General features: G+C 39.3%; 1 protein-coding gene across 1 annotated transcript in view; it reads left to right on the top strand.

Annotated features, from left to right (window-relative positions):
• Positions 1-593: 593 nt before the first annotated feature.
• Positions 594-17,276, top strand: part of LOC149199223 (uncharacterized protein At4g15970-like) — a 64,363-nt gene continuing 47,680 nt past the window's right edge. The window contains exon 1 of the mRNA XM_089400493.1: positions 594-738. Coding sequence (XP_089256619.1) covers positions 594-738 — 145 coding nt within the window. The remainder of the gene's footprint in view (positions 739-17,276) is intronic.

Raw genomic sequence — 17,276 nt, 5'->3', positions numbered from 1 at the left:
TGATGTAATCAATCTGAATCATAATTTTATCATTGATGACTAAAGGACTTGGGAGTCCTTTACTTTGTAAGATGTCAAACTTCCTCATGAACTCGTCTATATCTTCTTCCATACTTTGGCATCTTCATTCCAGACCTTGCATCAGATTTCTCTTGGTCAATAATTTCTTTATTTCGAGGATGGTAGCAGTGCTATCCTCAATTTCTAATTGTTCCAACTGTTGCCTATTTCTACTATTCAGAAAGTTGATTAATCTAATAGTTTCTTCTGGTTTTCTTCCTAGTTCTTCTCTGGTCCTTTGAACTTCTTCAGGAGCAGGTTTAACCAAATCAATTTGTTCAAAAATAATTTGAATTTATGACCAAATATCATTGATGAAATCAATGATATAGGTCCACAATATCTTCCTAATGTCTGTCAAAGGCTTTTCAAATGTAAGGTCTTTCTCCAGTGCTTTAATCTGTTGGGTCAAGTCTTTGTTTTTCCTCATCTCTTCTACAAAATTGATTTTTCATACATCATATTTTTGTTCCAAAGTAGTGAATTTCTCTTTCACTTTTTGCAATTCTGTGACTTTGAGTTTCATCTCCTCCATGGACTTAATCAAGTACTCTGTACTCTGTGTTGGTGCACCTGTCTATGATGTACCTGATGTTTCTATGGGTGCAGCTATTGAAAAAGGAATATTTCGTGCTAAAGCTGATGCCAATGTGGAAGGGACTGCTATTGAAACCACTGGTACTACAGTTTTAGGCTGTGTGGTCGACTCACTCTGCCTTGACTGTAGTGTTTTCTCCAATTCCTGCTCTATCTCTTTTAGTTGCTCATTTAGCTTAAGGACCAAGTCCATAAGCTCTTCTTCATTTTTCTTCTCAATCACTTTAGTAGTCTGAGGGTGAATGAGTGGTGGCAATTTCAACTGCTTTCTCAGTGCAGCTATATCTTCATTCTTTTTCTTTATTAGGCTCTCTGATGTCTTGATATCCTTTGGGTTATGGCCCAACTCAATAATCAACTCCTCCAATGATTTGATCTTGTTGTCTTTTGCCTGTGAGGAGGCCTTTTCTAGTTGCAATTGGGCAGTAGTGTTGCTCAGTGAATTTTGCAACTTATGTGTCATCATTGCCTTGCTAGTCAGTGTAGAATAAACCATCTCCCCTATTTGTTTATGAAGTTCTATATGGTCTATGTGGTGTATGTCTTTAGCCTTGACTTCAAAGTTAGTTTTGAGGTAATCTGCCGAGGACTTTGGTTGTAGCACTATGGGCTTTAGAAAGCTCATTTGCATTTTTCCTTCTTTGATGTCAAAAGCTGACATCAATCTGGTTTGGTTTGTAGGGGCCATCTTCAAGTATTGAGCATAGGCTTGGGCCTTCAGCTGCTCATTCTTGGTCTTTATCTCCTTGAACTTTCCTTTTATGTCTATGATCTTCTCAAATGAAGATCTGAAAGATGAAACTTCTACACTTTGTTGTCTTTCAAGCTCTTGTCTTTGTGAGCTGGAAGGTGTCCCACCTATTGGGAATGTATGTAGACTGTCTCCACCTTATTTTCTCAAGCTTTCTGTGGTTTCTTCATTGTATCCTTCCTCTAAATATGGATTTAGCCTGTGCCTCTTAGCACAAGGCTGGTCTGGATGCCCACTGGCAGGGGTAGCTACTTCCCTGTCTCTTTTCAAGTTCTTTTCCTCATTCAAAGGAGTTTGCACAACTAGGGGATTTCCCATATTAACCTGAGCTAGTTGAGATTGTGGTGGAGCTCGTTCTTCAGAGATTTCAGGCTACTCTGACACCTCTAGTTGTTCTGATGTTTTTGGCTATCTTGATGATGGAGTACTTGTTCCTTGGTTTTGTTCCTACGGTGGTTCTACTAGGGGAGCACTAGTTTCCTATGTGTGCCTTTGAGAAGTCTGTTGTAGAGGCACTAGGCTCTGGTGTTGGCCTTTGAGTAGATTCAACTGGTACCTGTTCAAAAGAGTCTAGGTCAAGTCTCTTTTCTAAATCTTTCATCGCATTATCTACCTCAACTTGATCACTATCCATCTCAACTAAAGTTCCTTCCCTCCATTAATCCATATTTGCATACTGTTCTATCTCAGGGATTCTGTGATGGATATAAGGTGACAACTTATGTTTCATTCTCCTATCACAAATGAAACTTTTAGGATCATATGTCCAAGCAAATATTTTCTTGAGTTTCATTGTTGTTTCTATGATTTCTTCTACTCTTTTTCCTGCTTCTCTATTGTTGCAAACAAATGGGCCTAAGTGGTCTTTGATCCTTAATTGGGATTTCTTCTTTGCCTTGGTGAAATGAATTTGGTCAGAGTTTAACATTTTCCTGTAATATTCCAGGGAAAACAATCTCATAGGGACATACTTAGGTAGCTTGAAAGGAGGGAGCTCATAACCATATCTTCGGACCTCAGTGTGATTCTGGTACATGTACCAGTCACCTATCTTGTATTTTTTTAACAGTTGCAAAATTTTCTTGATCTCATCACTAATCCTAGGAAGAGGATTTCCTGTCAGCATGGTGGTCACAGGATGGAAAAACTGGTCAATGAATTCATTGTATGAACAGGGACAAGTGTATGAGTAGTGGAAGATGGAAGTCAAGAAAATGATTGATTTGGGATTACCTCTGGTATCAAGCTTATTCCTACAGAATGGGAATTTTTTAGACTGATAGTAAAGGAAAAGGTGATATATGACTGTAGAATACTTAAATACCCTTTCATTTTCTAATCTCATGAAGTGGTCATGGATTTTCTCAGCAATGAAAGCAGCATAGTCATATTTGACAGTAGGAGGCTAACCAGGGGTAAAAATCGAAATGAAAACTAGAGTTAATTCATCCACATACTCACTAGTATTGAAACCCATTAAAACAACAATGATATTAACAATGTTTCGGCCTATCTCAGTGAAAAAACATGTTAGATAGGGAGGAGGATCTTTTGGTATGTGATCCCTATCTATCAAAGTGTGGAAAAGGTAGTTGAGTTCAGAACTAGACATTTTGGTGGAGTTTTCAAGCAATTCCCCAAGGGAAATGGGGGTGAGGTTTTGACCGGGTTGAAACTGTAGCATTTTATTGATTGAGTCTGCAGTAATTGTGAATAGAATAGTTTGATTATGGGACATTATTGCTCTAAGGGTGGGATTATAATTGGATTGACATTGATGGATAATGTCAGGGAAAATGTGCACAGAAGGGAGCATATACCTTGGGAGATTTGATTCCCAAAGTCCTATGGTATCAAAGCCATTCATGTAATTGTCTCGGCATTGACAAAATGATTTCAAGGGGTTTTTATCAGATTCAAGGTGCTTTATTTGAAAATATTTATTTGCTAAGGGAAGATAATCCAAATTTCTATGAGTAGTGATAGGAGGTACATTGAGGGCCACGGGGGTTTCCATTTCTGGTTCTTGTGGATTCAGAGATGAAAAGGGGTTTATTGAGTGAGATAGGTGAAACAGGGATCCTGGGAGTCTTTAATTTTAAGTTCAGCAACTGAATTACACTGAATTTTTGGGTTTTCAACGTAATCACAGAGGAAATTAAGTATTTATAGGGTTTCTGGAAGGAAACTGGTAAATACCTATTTATGGAGTGTTTGGCAATGGAGTGCAGGTTCACTGGGTGCAAATGGTGGACTGGAGTGGCATTGGATTGCAAATTTTAGGGTGGTTGATGGTTGGAGTATGAGCTGGTTGACTTCTACGTTCTGGTTGCGTGCATGAGTTTTTAAAATATGGACGAAAACTATATTAACTTTGTTTTTTATGCAAAGTCAAAGCTTTTGGTGGGTTTTGTGATATGGACAAGTGGTGTCAGCGGGGAGGCGACTTGATGTTTTGTCATTAGCGGGAGGTGGTAAGCGGGTTTCATTGCACCGCTTTTGGAGGGTAAGTGGTATTTGGGGGGAGCAGTGCGATTCCATATGTCTTTCAACATGTAGCATCAATACTATTTGTGAAACTTCTCACATTGCATGCTAAAGGTCAACTAAGAGGCCCACGCAATATGAGGGAAGCCCATCAGATCTGAAGGATCCGATCGGACGGTGGTTGGGGCAATGAAGTGACAGATGGATAACTGAGGGCATGCCCGATATTAATTAAAGGTTTAATCATATCGGGGGCAATTTGATTGGTTATTGAGTTATTAATTAGTTCGAAGGACATAATTAATCCTCATTAAATAGTGGCGGGGTCGGGTTCTTAATTAACTATAGATTAGTTAATTAATCACATTTATTTATTTGTTTTATGGTTATATTTAACCAAGGGGTAGGATATATAATAATTTGGGGTTTTGTATAATAATATAATACGGGTGTGGGTAATTTTGTTTAATTCAGGAATTATATAATAAAACATAAGTGGTTAATATGACCAAATGAATGGGAAAGCGCTATGTCCAATGTTTTCTGAAAGTTTTTCATTATATAACATATTTCTTAGGCTAAAATTATGAAAGGGGTTTTTATGGGAATTTATCTAAATTTTCCTAAGTAAAATAGGATTTCACTTAGGAAAATTTTTAACAAAGGAATGAGTGATCTTATGGGGGGGTAATGTTGATGAAAGGGGCTTAAGTACTTTAGGTATTTCCAATTATTGGGCCGAGGGTCCGGTCCCTCCAAAAGTCAGAGAAATGCTCTGAGCCCCTCTAACTTTGGCAATTACCTTTAGCACTTAGGGAATTAGTGAAGATTTTAGGGGAATGAGTAGGGAAGTTAATTATTTTGACTTTGAATGTTGATGTGCTTTTCCATGTGATACATGCTCTTTGCCTAGTGATGAAAGTTAAAAGATTGAAACATTTAAACTTAACATTCACCACACATTTATTTTGCAACCATCATCTACTTACTCTACCTACTTTATCCTAGCATTTTCACTTCTTTATTAGGGTGCACTTAGACTAGGAAACCCTTATCAAACTTTCTTTTATTTTACATAGTGATGCCTATCTAAGTCTACACTTATTACATCCAAGGGCTCAGTTAAACTGTTGATCTCCTTTTTCACTCTACCTATCTACCTATTTGCCAAGTTTACACTGTTTGGTCAGATCTTTATTCTCTATTTCTAAAACAGGAAATTGAAAACATTAAATAACCAAGTTTAAACTGTTTAGTTACCATGGATTGTGGCATAGGTAACAAGCTGCACACAATCATTATTGTACAAAGTAAAATAACAGTGGCATTTGGTCTTGCACACTTTCTTGGTCTTTTATTTTTGTTGGGGTTCATTTTCTTTCATTTTTTGACCTTTTCTTTATTCTTTTTACCCTTTGATTTTTCTTTTATGGTATACCCTCTTTAGATTTTTTAATTTTTTGATTTTTTACAAATGTGGAAAACCTTTGCAACAAGTAAAGGTATGAACATATTTCAAAGCTAAACCAAGTCAATCATGATATATGACACCTATTGGTATAGGGGCATAACAAATCCTATACTCTCCTGCCCAACCCTTGCTAGAACATGATCTACCTCTCTGGTTGGAGGAGGAAGATGAGGATGAATTCTATTCCGCACCATTTTATACATTAGAAACCGTCATGGGGGGAACCGCAAGATGAGGATGATATATGGTGAGCTCCAGTATTGTAGCAATAATGCTACAACTCCTGGGGCTTTCTTCTTTACTTTTATCAACCCAATAGTTCGTAACAAAATTGGAAGCGACGGTGCTATATGCACAAGTACTAACTTTTACTGCAGGCTGTCACTTGGTCAGCGGGCACAAGTTCGCTAGGAGTTAGAGCCAACTTCTATGAGTTCTCAGAAGAAGGTTTAACTGTGATGAAAGGAAACTAATTCTCTAGGGTCTATTCTACTTGCAGAAAGAGAATGAAAACTAAAATGGAATGCAAACCCTAGCAAACCCTAGTTTACCCACTAACTCCACTTTTTCAAGACAAGAGATGGAAACTAATGAAATGAGTGCCATTGACTACTAAAAAGGTAAATTGCATTAATTCAAGCTACTTTTGAAATGAAATGAGAAGAAATCATCTTTTTGTACTTTTGAGTATTTTTATGTGGAATTATTATGCTTGTGATTTGATTGGTTGTGACTTTGCAGAGGTTTGGTGGCAAAGGAAGATGGAGTTGGCTTTTTCAGGAGGTGAGGAAGGTGTGGAGAGGTCCTAAAAAGTCCCTAGTACCCTTCTGGAGACTTCCATTACTATCAGATTTCGAAAAATAACTCGCAGTAACTTCTACAGGAGGTTGCAGGGGATCTATGGGAGGTTCTACAGGAGGATCTACTAGAGGAGGCCGAAAGTGGTTTTTGGAGATTTCAACGTGGAAAAATGATGGGAAAGGGGAAATGAAAGCTGGATGAAGTTGTTGAGGGGTCTAGAACTTTGTCAATGAGGATTAGGAACGAAGGAGATGGTTGGATTTGTTCGAAGGGCAAGAAAGCAACTTTGTGAAAAAAATGCAGAAATTAGGGCAGATTGGCGAAATGTGGCAAATGAGTGGGAAAATATTGAGAGATGAACTGGTACATGATGTGTTAGGGAGGAATGATAAGCTAGAATGTTCTAAAAGAGAGCTTCACACTTATTTCTCAAAGTTGACCAAAGCAAGAACTGAAAAATAGAGTTTTGTCTATCTTAGCCTAATTCTGACCTAAAACTAGAAAAATGTTGAACAATACTTTATGGACAGAAAATTATGCGAGAAAACCATGGTAAATGAACGTGAAATGATCTAAGCATGTGAATCCAAACTGATATCAACTTCTCCAACTCGAAATATCACACTAGCAGTTGCATTGGAAGAGCAAAAATTATGTTTTTGGTGGCAGCAGTAGTGCCTTGACCTCAAATCATGGTCCCAAGGAGGGAGAAAGGAGATCAAGACCTACTGGTGGCCTTTTTGGATCTTTTTCTATTACTGCAACAAACTACTTAAGGAACTTGAAGCAAAAAATAATTATTCTAACCCTCAAAAGCAACCTAATTTAATAAAGCAAGATTAACCTAAACAACAGAAATTATCTTATGAATGCAAGCAAAAGCATATAAATACACAAAGGAGGTGCTGGGAACTTGGGTTAGGCCCTAACCAAAGAGCTTCATCCCTCTAGCAAATATCAGTGCTGGTTCAAAACTTGGTTCATCTTCATTTATCAAAACATAGCAGTTACATCACAAAACTGTCTTCAAAAAGAGCTCGAAAATGAGCTGAGTAAAAGGTTGCACAAAAGTGTGAAAATATACTATGAAATGGCTAACCCACTGAGGCTTGAAGCCTTATTATTTATACAAGTTGGGATTCCCAACATTCCTCCTAAACTTAAGGAACTCAGCTGCCTAGAAGTGAAGATAACAACAACCCTACTTGACTTGCTCGGCTGCCCCTTGGAATCATCAATGTGGGTCTTTGTACTTCGAGCTGTTGATGAAGAATTTGAGGAAGGGGTCATTAATGAAGAAGACACCCCTGCTATAAGTCCTCATCCCTGTTTCCTCGAGTTTGGCTATCATTTTTCTCATAAATTCTAGGTCCTTGTCCAAAATTGTCCAAAAAATATGCAATAAAAACTCATTAGACTACATGCCAAAGTGACCATCCCCATTCACTCTATTGACATAAATATATTCAAAAACATACACAAAACTATTGAGAATGGTGGATTAAATAAAAATAATAGGCAGAATGAGCTCATATAGTTACCCATTTCTAGGGCTCATCATCACCCCCCTGCTGAATGGGTTGCTCATCCTCTGAGCAACTAATCCAGTTCTTCATCTTTAATAGATTTAACAGCTTCCCTAACATCCCAAGCCTCTGATGTGATGTCTTCCTCTCTGTCATGGAAACCTACTTTCCTGTCAACTTCGTCCCATTGTTCCTATTCTTCCTCCCCCTTAACTCCTTCCAACAGTCCTAACAGTAGTGGAGGACTGAACTTAAGACCAATCCAGTTGTCTTTCAAGTTTTGCATTGAGTGTTTGTATAGGGGTACTCTCCTCATGGCCTCTCTCATTCTGCTTGGGGAGTGATACTCCCTGATCCTTAAGCTACATAGCAATGTATTCCACCTCCTCATGCATGCATGAAGGCAGTCATTGCCAAAAAATCTCTCCATATCTTGAAAATGAGCAATAGTTTGTGCTTGCTTGTCAACATAATCAGGGAGAACTTGGAGATTGGCTACAAGGTGTTCATGGGCATAGATGAGAGCCAATGGTTTTGTTGGTTCTGCCCTTATCATCAGGGGCTCACTTAGCTCTTTTTCCATTATCTTTTGAATTTCCATTGCTCTCTTTTCCTCATGGCTCATCCAGAAAGCCATAACCATGAGCTGTAAGTCTCCCAATGCAGCATTTGGATCCCATAAGTTCATGTCAGGAAGTGCCATATTGTGTAGGTAAAATTTTGCTAGCTTGGCTTTATCTTCGGCTGAACTATGATCACATAAATCCATAAACTGACCATAATCTTGAAATGGGATTGTGCCCCTCTGGGCCAATGTTTTAATCTGGAATTGGAGCCACTGGTCTTTGAGATACAGTGCATAGGATCTAGCTGGTTGTCTACACTGCAAGGCCTCCATTGCCCAGTTGGCCATGCAGGCCATCTGGGCTTCCTTTTCCTGCAACTGCTTTTTCAAAATCAACACTTCAGTTGCTGCCTGAGATTCTCTTTCTTGTTGTTGTTTCATCAGCATTTCAACATCTGTCTATGGTTCTTCTTCTTGTTGTTGTTTCTCTACTACTTCACTATCTGCTAAGGGTCCTTCTTGTTGTTGCTGCCCTTCCAAGATTGGCAGCTTGTCTCCCCCTTGAGGTTCTCGTTCCTGTAACTGCTTTTTCAACAATTCATTTTTCTCCTGTAGTTGGGCTCTTTTAATGCTCTCTCTGTGCCTTACCATGCCCAACTCCCTGCTCAACTCTCTCAACTTGTTTTCCATGTGCCCTATATCTTTGACTCCTTTAGATTTAGCAATCTGCATCCAGGTGTGGGTCTTGACCCTTTCTTTTTCTAGTTCGAAGAAAAGAGCTACTGTGAATTTTTGTGGGATGATCTTCCCACCTTCTAGAAGATTGTAATAGGAGCCTAAATTAGGTTTAGGGCTTGGCTCAGGTATTTCTTTTTCTTTACCCTCCTCTTGTGACTGTTCTTCTGCCTTCTTTTCCAATTTTTTAGTTTCTTTAAGCTTGGCCAGTGTCTCTTGTAGAGAGGTTTGTGCCTCCTGTAGGACTGCTTTGGAGTCCATCAATTTGATCCTTTCCTTCCAAGTGGAGGTCTTCAGACTCCCTCTCTCGTAGGTGATAGAGATTTTGGAGGGAGATTCCTCCCTTGCTATAGTAGGTGCATCCTCAATGGTAATGGGTTCTTTTGATGGTGGCTGGGGCTTGCCCACCTTAATCCTGGTGCTCCTCCTGGCTTTGAAATACATTGATGTCTGTCTTTTTCTTTTTCCCTTTTTCTTAGCTGGAGTACTTAATGCAACAAGCATAGGTACTGCTTCCCTTGCCAGTGTTTTAGGGGATATTTCCTCCTGCTGTTTTTCTTCTTCACACTCTGCAGTTTTTCCTGAGTCTGTTGTTTTTGCTTTTGTCTCTGCTGTCTCTGGTGGTGTCTTCTCCTTTTCTTGCTGAGTCTCTGCCTCTCCTATGGCAATATTTTTCTGACCTTTCTTTTGCTTCTTTTTCTCAGCTTCTATTCTCTTCCTCTTCTCTGCTTTTGATGTTGTTTTCTTTCCTGCCTTAGGTTCAATTATGGTTTTATCCTTTTTCTCTTCTTCTCTTTGTTTTTCCCCTTTTTCTTCTTCTATTTGAATATTTTGTGCCTCCTCATGAATTTCCTTTCATGTTCCTCTTTCTGCTCCTCCTCTTCACTATTGGAGGGACTAAGTTCATCTGTGAAATTTTTTTATGTCGTCTTCCCTGGTCATATTCTGGAAAATTTCCCAAGCTATAGGGATGGTGTATGTGTGGAGAACATCCTCCACCAATAATTTAATGAGGCCATGGTGGGCCAATTGGTCTAGAACCCCTACATTCAACTTGGTGCTACATTCTATCAAAGATTGGAGGAGGAAATATGGGAGACTGAGTTTCCTAGCTATAGGTAGGTCCATCCCATATATCAATTCATGCAATAACCTGAAGTGATAACCATAAACTATACTGAATCTCCCTTCACAAGAGATATATTTCATGATCTGGTAGCTAACTTCACTCCATGTTGGAGGTAAGCTTGTCCTTCTGACCCCATTCTTATCTTCTATAGGATGTTCATCAAGCTGAAAAATGTCTTTTTAGCAACCTCTCCTAATGGTTTTTCTTCTTTGTTCCAAGGGAGCCCAAGTGGAAAACCTGTGATTCTGCTGATAAAATTTGGTGTAAGCTCTAGGGTCAGACCTCTGAAACTGACTGTAGCATGTGTTTTGGAATGGGCTCTTAAGGACAGTAAAAATTCCTCGGTCACCTCTTCATCATAACCATGAATTCTCTCAAAGAAAGACATCCAGTTTTATTGGTGAAGAGGGCCACCACTTCAGGGTGCTCATGCAATTTGTTAGAGTTCAAAGGCTCCTTTCTCATAAAACCTCCTAGAATGGTGTTCAATCACTACTGAAAATGTTCAAGTGAGGAAGAAGGCAACAACTTTCAAAATCGGAAATAGAGGGATAGCTGAGTTTTGTTTTTTTGCTAAAACCAGAGAGGGAATTTTTCGTGTTCTTCTTTTTTCACAACATCAATTTGCAATTTTTCCCTCCCTTCAAACTATTTTCAACCTGAATTTGCTTCTCAGTTTTTGGAAAAAAATCAATACTTTGACAGAACATAGAACATATAACACTGGGTTTTTTCACAGAGTAGACAGACTTGCAAATTCGTTTTTTCACTGGCTTGGTTTCCATGGTTGCATCCCTTTTTTTTTAGGAGAACATTGGAAAGGAAAGAAAAAAACAGATTTTTGAGAGTAGAGAAGAAAATGGAGACACTGTATGGAATTCAGGAAAACACAGGAAGAATTTTAAGCTCTCTTTCCTTTCCTTTTTCAACCCAATACTTTGCTTCTAATCCACCACCTTGTATAGATGTATCACATGCAGAGTGGGTTTCCGAGCCTACTTCTTTTCAAGGTCGAATTTGAAAAAAATTCTAAATTTTTCCTCTGCAGAGCTACTCTCTGGCCTTCTTGTAGAAAGCCTCCTGTACATGGTGTTCCTGCTCCTATAGAATGCAATAGTGCTCCTGTAGAACCCGATAGGCGGGAGGGTTTTGAAAAACTGGCAGAAAACAACTAGTTCATTGTTCTGAACGTGGTAGATGAGTGTTGCAATCGAGAACTTATTAATGTAACTGAAAGAAAAAGGTGGTGGAGGCTTAGACCGCACTGTACTTAAGCTAATGGTGTAATCTGTAGTGATGAGGTGAGGTGGTCGGATGGGCACGTTATCCCCACCTAGACCGTTGGTCCTATGCCAGTGTCATTATGGTTTTTCATGTTGCCTGACCACCATCACCTCCCTTATTCTCGTTATACACTGCCACCACTACCGGTTCTGAGTTTTTTCTTCCTGAGTTGATGGGCCACACATGCTGACTGCGTATCTGAACTGCGGTTTGAATTGGATGAGGCTCATTTGAACTCCACAAGGGTGTTTTGAACTAAACGAGGGTGGCCAGTTAGCTGGTCACTGATTCTGTTTAATTGTGACCATCCCAATAGTTCATACAGTTCCTAAATAATATTCATGTAATCAAGGAATAGGTTTAGCCACTTACCTGTTAGTCTCTATTGTTTTCTGCATGTTCGGACTTTGGCACTTCATTTTCTCATTGATGCTGTTGCTGGTGCTTTGCATGCTTAGACTTTGGCTTATGTTGGTGATTTTTCAATCAGGCTCTGCTTTTTTCATGTTGCATACATCTTGGCTGCGTTGGCCCTGCCTCTGGAGTTTGTTTTTTAAAGGGATCAGCTGCTATAAGAATCCTGCATGATTTCCTGTAGCTGCTTCTCCCTCTGAAATTTCAGGCTAATGCTTGAGCAGGGGCTAAAAAGACAACTAAAGAAGGTTCTGAATGAAAGGAATAACAACTAGAAGGCATTAGGTAAGACCAAGTGAAGAACGTTGCTGCTTTATTTCTCATCATTTTTTTGTTTAAAGAATGAGAGAAACAAAATTTCTGTATTTGTCTGTGTAGGGAAAGAAAAGCAAGTGGAAGTGTGGGTGTGTAGGGATGGAATGGAGAGTTAGGTGGATGGATGGTGGCAAGGAGGTCCACAGGCCTTCTAGACAAATTTCCAGCCCTCGGATTCTTCTCTGAACTTGATTTTGGGCTTTTTGTAGTTTCTACAGGAGCCTCCTGTAGAATGCACAAAGTTTCCTGTAGGATGCAAAATTTTCAGAAAAAATGAGACCAAGGCTTGAGAAAAGACAATGGCAATGGAGGAATGAGTTATCAAGGTTGTATGCAGCATGGCCATGTGTTTTCTCTTGTGTAACCTTCCTGCAACCTGCAATGCATTAAAAAAGTTAGGTTTTTTTTTTTCTGTTTTTTTCTTTCTTTTTTTTTTCTTTTCTTTTTATGAGACAGCTAGGGCACCTCCAGGAGGTTTTCACCCTCACTACCTGCCCTGGGCGCCTCCTAGAGGTTCTCACCCAGTTATGTTTTATTCCTTTTCTATTTTTTCCTCTTTTTTTTTTTTTTTTGCCCAGGGTGTGCATGGAGTGGAGACAGGGACCTGCTCCACTACCAACACTATTTTACCTAGATTCTCAATGAATTCCTGCTTGGAAAGGGGCTTCCTATAGATCTTCAACCTACGCCCATTGACAAGCATGGGAATGGCTTCTTCATCAATGGTCCGGATCAGGACTGAACCATTGTCATTGCAATTTTCTACTGTGTATGTTCCCAGCCATCTTGTCCTCAGTTTTCCCTTGAAATCTTTATATCTTGAATCATACAGCAACACACAATCTCCTTGCTGGAATTGTTTTTCTTTGAGGTGTCTGTCATGCCATATTTTTCTTTGAAGTTGAACTACCTCTGAGTGGAGAAGGGCCTACAATCTCTGTTCATCCAATCCCTTTTGCTGAAGTAACCTTTCCTTTTCTGCATGGCTGAGATCTAGGTCTAGTTGAGCTGCCATCCTCAATGTGTTATATTCAAATTCTATTGACAGTAAAGCCTTCTTCCCATAGACCAGCTCATAGGGTATGAACCTTATGGTGGTTTTCCAGGTGGTGTTATAGGCCCAAGTGGCCTCAACCAATCGATTTGCCCCATATTTTCTACTATTGCTCACTGCCTTAGTCAAAATTCCTTCCAAAGCTCTGTTAGTGACTTCCATCTATCCATTTTCTTGCAGATGATAAGGGGTGCAAGTTCTGTTCTTAATCTTGTGATGTGTGAGTAGGTCTTCAACTAGATTGGAGGTAAACTAACTCCCTTGATTTGTGACTAACTCTCTTGGATAGCCAAGCTTGTAGAAGATATTTTCCCTCAAAAACTCAGCTACTTTTTCTTCTGTTGCTCCCTTGATTGCCTTTGTTTCTTCCCATTTTGTCGAATAATCAGTACACACAATGATGTAAGATTTCTGTTTTGAAGGAGGGTTGATAGGACCCACAAAGTCCATACCCAACTTCTCAAATGGCTCGAAAGTCACTTGAGGTTGCAGGGGCATCTCATCCCTTGGAGTAGGCTTCCCCATCCTTTGACATCGGTCACATTCGCTAATATATATCCTGATATCTTGATGAAGAGTATGCCAATAGTAACCTGCTTGCAGAATTTTGAAGGCAGTCCTTTTTGCTACAAAGTGGCCCCCACAGGGCCCATCATGACAAGTTAGGAGGATGTCAAAAAATTCCTCCTCCCTAACACATCGCCTCAAAATCTAATCTGGGCCAAGTTTAAAAAGATTGCCCCCAATCTAGGTGAATGGGGCACTTTCCTCATATCTTGCTCTTCACTTTTAAGGACAGGTGCGGTAGAAATTGTGCTGAAACCAAATAATTTGCTATATCAACAAACCATGGAGAGAGTACTGAAATGGAAAATAGGTGTTCATATGGCATTTGATCATCAACCATTCCTTCTTCACCTGCAGGTAGATCTAGTCTAGACAGAAAACCAACAACAACATTTTCCTTACCCGACTTATCAACAATGGTCAAATCAAATTGCTGCAATAAAAGTAACCATTTAATGATACAAGCATTTAAATCTAGTTTATTCATCAAATACCTAATTGCAACATGATCAGTGTGTACGAATGTTTGATAGCTAGTGATGTAGTGTCTGAACTTATTTAGGGAATGGACTACAACTATGAGATCCTTTTCGATTACAGTGTAGTTTAGTTTGGCCTTGGACATGTTTTTACTGACAAAATATATGGCATAAGTCATCTTCTCCTCAACTTGCCCTATGGCTACTCCTATTGCTTTGTTCGAGGCATCTATGTGAATGTGGAAAGGTAGGGCCCAATTTGGGCCTCTCAAAATTGGGGCAGTTACTAGCTTACCTTTCAAGGCATCCAGAGCCTCTTGACAGTTGTGAGTCGATATGAACTCAGAATCTTTTCCAAAAAGACCAAACAATGGAGAGGCTAGCTTACTAAAATCCTTAATGAATCTTCTATAATACCATGCTAAGCCTAGAAAAGTCTGAACATCTCTTACCTTTTGAGGAGGTGGGTGTTAGGATATTCCGACACATAGGAAATAGTTAAGTACAACTTGGTCTAGTATAGAGTTAGGTAAAGTGTGTTTCTTTACTATGTACATTTTGTAACTTACAATCCGACGGTCACGATATGTAGTGATCCGACGGTTCATTCTCTCCTCGGTATTATCGATACTTGATCCGTGGCTTAACACCCGATTGGTCCATGATCTCTATTTAAAGAGCGTGGAGGGTCATTTGTAGGTTATCCGTCTATGAGAGAAGCATATGTAAATTTTCATTCTTTTATTAATAAATTGCCTGAAGTGGCCACGTTGGCTCAGGCCGTGGACTATTTCCCTCTTTGATGGTTTTAACCACGTCAAAATACTGGTGTATTGATCTGTGATCTGTTTGTGAGCGGTTTCCTTTGGTGTTCTGTCTAAGGAACTTACCCTGTAAATTCCTACATGGTATCAGAGCTATTTGGGGGCCACGTCCGTTGGTGATCCAAATCTAAAGCCGATAGAACTGCATCCGACTACCGTTTCCTAGATCTACTGTTTCTAACTGCTTTCGGGCCGAGAGGACTGCTCTGTTGTGTTGGCAGCATCCGTTCCAGTGAGGAACCCCTTTCGTTTCATGCGAAAAGGTTTTTGATAGCCCTAGCTGCGTCATTTTTAATATCTGGAGGTATACAGTGTTTATTTGCAGTTTACAGTTATTTTCTCTCTATTTATTTCGGTTTTCGGTTTATTTAGCTTTTTTTATTGCCGGATCTATACCTTTCATTTCTGCGTATTCTCTTTGCCCTGCGACTCTGTTTGATCTGGGCAAATCAGAAACAGAAAGGAAGGATTTTTCTCATGCATATGCTCTTTTCCGCTGCACCTTAGTGTGATCTCAGAAAATCAGAAACATTGAGGAAAATATTTAGTTTCCGGCTAAAGCTAACTTTGAGCCGCAAGGTTCGTTTTTGAAAATATTTAGTTTCCGGCTAAAGCTAATTTCGAGCCGCAAGGTTCGTTTTTTTTTGTATGTCCATGTTGGGTTTTGTGTTTTTTGTTTTGTAGGGAAAAAGAGCTTTCTCAAAGAAAGCACGCAACCCAAAGCATCAACCCCCCCCCCCCCCCCCTATCTCTCTCTCAAAATTTTTGTATAGCTCACTTGGTGCAAAGATAATTTATGAGAGTAGAGTTCTTGGGTTCAAGTCTCCATTTTGTGGGGGTGGATTTTTCATTTCTGCACATTCCCGCACTTCGTCGGCGACTTCATCAAATTTTCTTCAAAAAGCCATAACTTCTTCATCCGGAAGCCGTTTTCAGAACCGTTTTTTTTGAAACAACCTAAGTTTTCGAGATCTTTCAATTGAAACACTTAGTTTCAACATATATAGCTTCAGTTTTTTTAAAAATGGAAAGTCCATGCCAAGTTATTCTTGACAGCACCAACTACTTCCAATGGTGGTCCTACATTGTGGATTTACTTAGAAGTAAAGGCCTTTACAGAATAGCCACAGGCCAAGAGACCAAACCGAAAGATGAAGACAAGGAAACTAAATGGGAAAATAGGAAAGACCAAGCACGTGGGTTGATAAGGATGTCTATTTCTCCAGATCTTAGATTCCATATTTCAAAACTTGATACTCCTGATGAAGCAATGAAACAGATTACTAAAGTCTTTGGAATTAAAAATGAACTTAAAGCCCATCAACTTGAAAATGAATTGCTTACATTGGACCCCAATAATTTTTCTTGCATTGAAGATTTTTTGTCCAAGTTCAAGACCCTTAGACTTCTCTTGGAAGGTGTTAAGGTTAAGAAAGAAGATAGTAGCCTTATCTACTCCATTCTTACTGAGTTGGGACCATCCTATTCTGTGTTTGTTTTCACCTTCCATTCTACAAGAGAAGCCTTCATTTCTCAAGGACAAACCTACAAGTCTCCTTCCTTTGATTCCTTTTGTGATTCTTTAATAAGAGAACAAGAAAAACTCTTACACCTTGGTCTTCTTCATCTTGGAAACTCTTCTAAGAAAGCGTTAGTCGCCCAGCAGCAACCAAATTCAAAGAATCCTAAGAAGTCGTATCCTAAAAGGAATGGTCCTAAACCAAACAAGGGTCCTAAGCAATTTTTGCCTCAAAATGAAAAATCATTTCAAAAAAATGATAAGACAAATAAAAACAAAGGGAAGAAGACTGATAGACATTGCAACTTTTGTAATCGAGATGGCCACTTAGAATCCAAATGCTTTAAGAAGATGGAAGCCTTGGAAGTAGCAATGAAGAAGCATAACATCCATTTGGAGCAATCTTCAACTTCAACTTCATCTTCAGGAATGGCACTTTCTGCATGTGGTTGTCAAGCATCTCGGTCTGGCTATGCACTAAATGTATCTTCTTCTTCTCATTCTCATGAGTGGCTCATTGATTCTGGAGCTTCTTATCACATGGCCAAAAACAAAGCCATGTTTTCTTCTTTAAATGATTGTAACACCAAAAATATATATGTTGGTGATGATAGATCTCTTAGTGTTGTAGGGACTAGAACTGTTCATCTAGACAATGGTCAGTTTAATGATGTATTATGTGTTCCAACCTTATCCTG

The sequence above is a fragment of the Pinus tabuliformis genome, chromosome 2_1, assembly GCF_031772625.1.
Source record: "Pinus tabuliformis cultivar Carrire ecotype Pingquan chromosome 2_1, CPIR1, whole genome shotgun sequence".
Classification (NCBI taxonomy): Eukaryota; Viridiplantae; Streptophyta; class Pinopsida; order Pinales; family Pinaceae; genus Pinus; species Pinus tabuliformis.
This window is presented reverse-complemented; position numbering and strand designations above follow the sequence as displayed.